We start from the raw sequence: 4362 nt of genomic DNA on the forward strand, positions 1-4362 counted from the left end.
CAAACAGGCGCTTCATATCAGGGTAATACTTTGTTACAATTCTACCAAGGAAGGTGTCTCGAGATACACCCCTGCAAAACTAAGTCTAATGACTATGCTAACAAGTTCCACTGATGCCCATTGTTGTCACTCTTGATTAGACGACAAGGTAGCGCACAAAGAAAATGGAAATTCCGTACAAGAAGCAAAAAGGAACAATAATTTAGTCTTCGTAACGTGGAGTTTGCCAGCGAATGAAGATGAAAATTGTCACCTTACCTATATCCATTCAGTAGCTGCAATCAGATCCTTGGCAAATCATTAATCTAGCACATCTTCAGGGAGCTTTGTTTCCTACAAATGAAGATGAACATCAGTCATAAGTACACATGCCTCACACATGGGCAGTTGTCAGCTTTGATGAACATTACTCAAAACTACCTCTGGTCTCAAAGAGCATTTTCGTCGATTGTGACCCGTGCACCTACATAGGCTACATTTCGTGGAAGATTTCATGGTAGATTTAGTCTTATCTAAACTTGACTTCAACTTTTTCTTCGGGGCCCCTCTGCTAGGCACAGTCATGGGATCCAGGACATCTCTGAACTCTTCACAATCAACATCCAGCGCTTGTGGCAGCACCGGTCCATACATCTTGCCTTCGTTTGCTCCTGCATTTGGCATGATCACCGCAGCTTCTTGTTCAAGGACACGTTTGGTCCGTAGCATTTGGCATGATCACAGCAGCTTCTTGTTCAAGGACACATTTGGTCCGCTCATATGCTTCGGTTGAACGAGATGCTACGAAGGCTGCTGCAAGACTGAGATTGTGTAGCTCACGGAACCTTAGTAGGGTAGGGGAATAGTCATACATAGTGCTCTTCCTTATCGTCAGAAATGCATGCTTCGCCCCCATAGTCCACCTTTCTAAAACACAGCAGTCTAGAAGCTTGCTCTAGTCCTAGAGGCCCAATACAAAGAAGATGTGTGAGCAGGGGGTTCCAAGGGATTGCAACTTACGACAAGAACAGGAAATTCTCTTCAGATTGGTCTCTTCAGTTAATTCACATTTCACATAGTACATGGTGTCTCTATCTCTCCTTCCAACAATATACTCAGTTGTATCATCGCCATCTAGAATCTCAATCAGAGAACACTTCTTGGCTGCTTCCATGCTAAACTGGACTTTCGCCTTAAAAACATTTGGTGTGCATCTTTCCTTTGCACACCAAATGTCAGCGTAAGTTCTCGTAGTGTTGTACCATTTCTAACAGGATCATTATACCATCCAGTTTCATCTGAATCCTAGAGTTCATGCTCTCACTCCGTTGGTTGCTCCTCAATCCTAAAAAGCAATGACCTACATGATACGCACCACACCAGGTTTGCCTCACCTCATACATCTGATAAATCCACGAGTCCTCTTTGACCTTATTGTCAGCCAGGAACACCTGCCATTTCCTCTCAATCTCTTCTATGGAGCAAAGGTCATACAAAAAAAAAACCCTGAATGCACCCTTCAGTGTATCATTGTGAACATTGCGCACTATGTTCAACTCAATATGCCATCCGCATAGCCTATGCGGTGAGTTCGGCCACACCACACTGATTGCTCTCTGCATAGCAAGGTCTCCATCAGTGATCACGGAAACAGGATGCTTCTGAGCATTAGCTTCGGTAAATATTTTCAGCAGCCACATATATGACTCAGTATTCTCATGAGAAATAATTCCACATCTGAAAAGAACTGTGCGGTAATGGTGATTCACCCCAACGAAAGGCACAATGGGCAGGTTGTACCGATTTATTTTGTAGGTGCTATCAAATACAACGACATCACCAAATGCTGCATAATCAAGCATACATTGAGTATCACACCAGAACAATCCCTGCACAATCCCTGCACGTGTCCTTTCCCATCAGTCATGTACTTGAAAAAGAACTCAGAATCTTTGTTTTGATGTTCCTTCAGGTGACTGATGACTGTTTGAGCATCACCATCAGCAATTATCTCCTGCTTATACATTTCCATAATTTCAAAAATCTGGTGTTTGCGGATCCCAGCAACCCCCAGCTCCACAATTTCAGCTTTCTGCGCATCGTTGATTTTTCGATGTGAACGCAGCAGGCATCCAAGGTCGGCTGGAGCCAGCGGATGGTTGTGCTCATCGATGAAATTCTTCACGTACCACTGCCCGATGTTTCGGTCCAGTGCAATTACCAATTTTGCAGGGCATCCAACACGAGTTATATCCCGTGGCCTCCACTTCTTAATCTCCTTCTTCACATACTTCTCTTCATGGTAACCTTGACGACTGCAAACATACCTCCGAAGGGTTAGCTCAGTGTGCTCACTGTTCCACTCAACATAGCTTTTCCTCACACTAAATCCTTTACCAAGTGCGTATGTGTTATAAAACTGAAATCCTTCATTTACGTTTGCAAACATCTTCCTAACAATTTCATTGTACTCCAGCAAAGACTCAAGATCCACCATTTCCTCCTGCATCCATCAACAACATTAAATAAATTAATGATTGTAGTATACTAATTAATTCTAGTTATGCTGCATAAAAATTAAAATCAAAGATTGTAGTATAAAACCCAAAGATCAATGAGATGTATATAATTCACATATAGTTAGCCTAATATAAATTTCAGGGTGATTTAGATGAAGGGAAATAGGGAAAACTCAAAAAAGGCATAAGCAACTGGACACAGCAGAGCCAAGGGAACTAGATGCAGCAGAGCCAAAGGCAACATATCAATAGCCACTTATTTGAACTGTAATATCAACCAGAACTAGTAAAAAGTAAAACCAGTAAACTTTAATATGTATGTACATTGCAGACCAATTATATGAAGTGAACAATATTATTACAGCCATGTTAGCACTGTGAAGTTATACAAGTTAGACTGCAGAGAGGATGATGACAGACAATATATATATATATATATTGTAGACCACTGTATATAAAATGTGCTAATGACATTATGTTGTTGTGATGCACAAATATGTAGGACACTAATCTAAAGAAGGGTTTCGATTGTAATCAAGAAGCCAATCAGATTGAGGCATATACATTAATGGAACAAACAGATGAAGGGTTACAATTCTTACACATGCAGGAGTTATAATTACTGTCACTTGAGAATGCAGACTACAAACAAAAAATTTCACTACCATCATCGAATACCATCTTGAGCAAGATATCATCTGATCATGAAACAAGACACACAACAAGAGGAGGCGGCGTCCAAGTACCTTTGGCTAGATGATCAAACACGGGGCAGCTGTCGACTGACGAAGCAGGCGCAGGAGGCAATGTAGTAGGGAACACAACCGGCAGCGTTCAAACCCTACCCGCGCGGAGTAGGGCGACGACGTTTAGCGGTGGGAGTGAGGGAAGGGTGAGGCGGCGGTGGCGACGGCGGCGGTGGCGACGGAGGCGGCAGAGCAGGGCGGTGGCGGCGATCCGCCAGGGGAGACCGGGTGAGGCAGGATAGTTGCCCGGGGTGGGTTTGGTGCAAGGAGGGGGGCGTGGGGTTTGGGGGTGGCGAATTACCATAGTACCCTTCCGCCCCTCAAAATAATTAAATTAATTATTTTGGGGAGGCACCAAGAGGCACCACCAAACATTGTAAAAGAGCTCTTTAATAATTCATATTATGAGTAGAAGATAGTTCACAATTACAATGCCAAAATATAATTCGTTCCTACAAAAAAGAACGAGGTTACTGTACCAGTTGACCCACCTATAGAAATGCAAAAGCGTGTTTAGGGGTGGGTGCACACCATCACCCGTCCCTAAAAATGAGCCCATTTTTAGAGATGAGTGATTGTGTCAGATCACCCACCCCTTAGAAATGCATTTTTAGGGGCGGGTAACGCCCTCGCCCGTCCCTGAAAATAGTGGTCATTTTCAGGGGCGGGTAATTGCGTTACCCGCCCCTAAGGACGAGTGATGGCATGACCCGCCCATACAAATGTTCTCACGCAAAAAAATCATAACTTTTTCATATAATCTCGAATAAAGACTAACTTTATACCAAAATTTTAAAGCTTGATGCGATCTAAAATTTTGTAGTTGATAACATTTTCATTTAAGGTCATTAATAGTCCAAAAATTATTATAAGTTCTCTAGTTTCAAATCTACAAGTTTTTATTTGTTTTCAAACAACCACGGATGTAGAATGTAGAGTACTTCCATATCAATGTTTTAGTGGTAGGATCTAAAATGTGTAGTATCAAGATCATTTACTAGTTGTGCCATGTATATGGCTATAACTATACAGTAGTATCTTGTACAACTCAAATCATATAGTTTCCACAATCTTAACCTTTATATATACCGAAATATATTTGGCATATTTTTTCTATA

At 42.0% G+C, this 4362-nt stretch overlaps 1 protein-coding gene across 1 annotated transcript; it reads right to left on the reverse strand.

Annotated features, from left to right (window-relative positions):
- Positions 1-300: 300 nt before the first annotated feature.
- On the reverse strand, positions 301-2476 carry LOC120669358 (protein FAR1-RELATED SEQUENCE 5-like). Its single transcript, XM_039949126.1, has 3 exons — positions 1978-2476; positions 1374-1825; positions 301-333 (listed from the first exon to the last, which is right to left on the reverse strand). The coding sequence occupies exons 1-3, from the start codon at positions 2474-2476 to the stop codon at positions 301-303; spliced, it is 984 nt and encodes a 327-aa protein (XP_039805060.1).
- Between the last annotated feature and the right edge of the window lie 1886 nt (positions 2477-4362).

Source organism: Panicum virgatum, chromosome 4N (assembly GCF_016808335.1).
Source record: "Panicum virgatum strain AP13 chromosome 4N, P.virgatum_v5, whole genome shotgun sequence".
Lineage (NCBI taxonomy): Eukaryota > Viridiplantae > Streptophyta > Magnoliopsida > Poales > Poaceae > Panicum > Panicum virgatum.

Excerpts from the sequence above, each read along its gene's own strand:
- LOC120669358 (XM_039949126.1), bottom strand. The coding sequence starts at position 2,476 with ATGGTGGATCTTGAGTCTTTGCTGGAGTACAATGAAATTGTTAGGAAG. Across the intron at positions 1,826-1,977 it reads GCAGGAGATAATTGCTGATG|CATTTGGTGATGTCGTTGTA; the intron begins GTGATGCTCAAA and ends TTGATTATGCAG. Across the intron at positions 334-1,373 it reads GGATTTATCAGATGTATGAG|GAAACAAAGCTCCCTGAAGA; the intron begins GTGAGGCAAACC and ends CTTCATTTGTAG.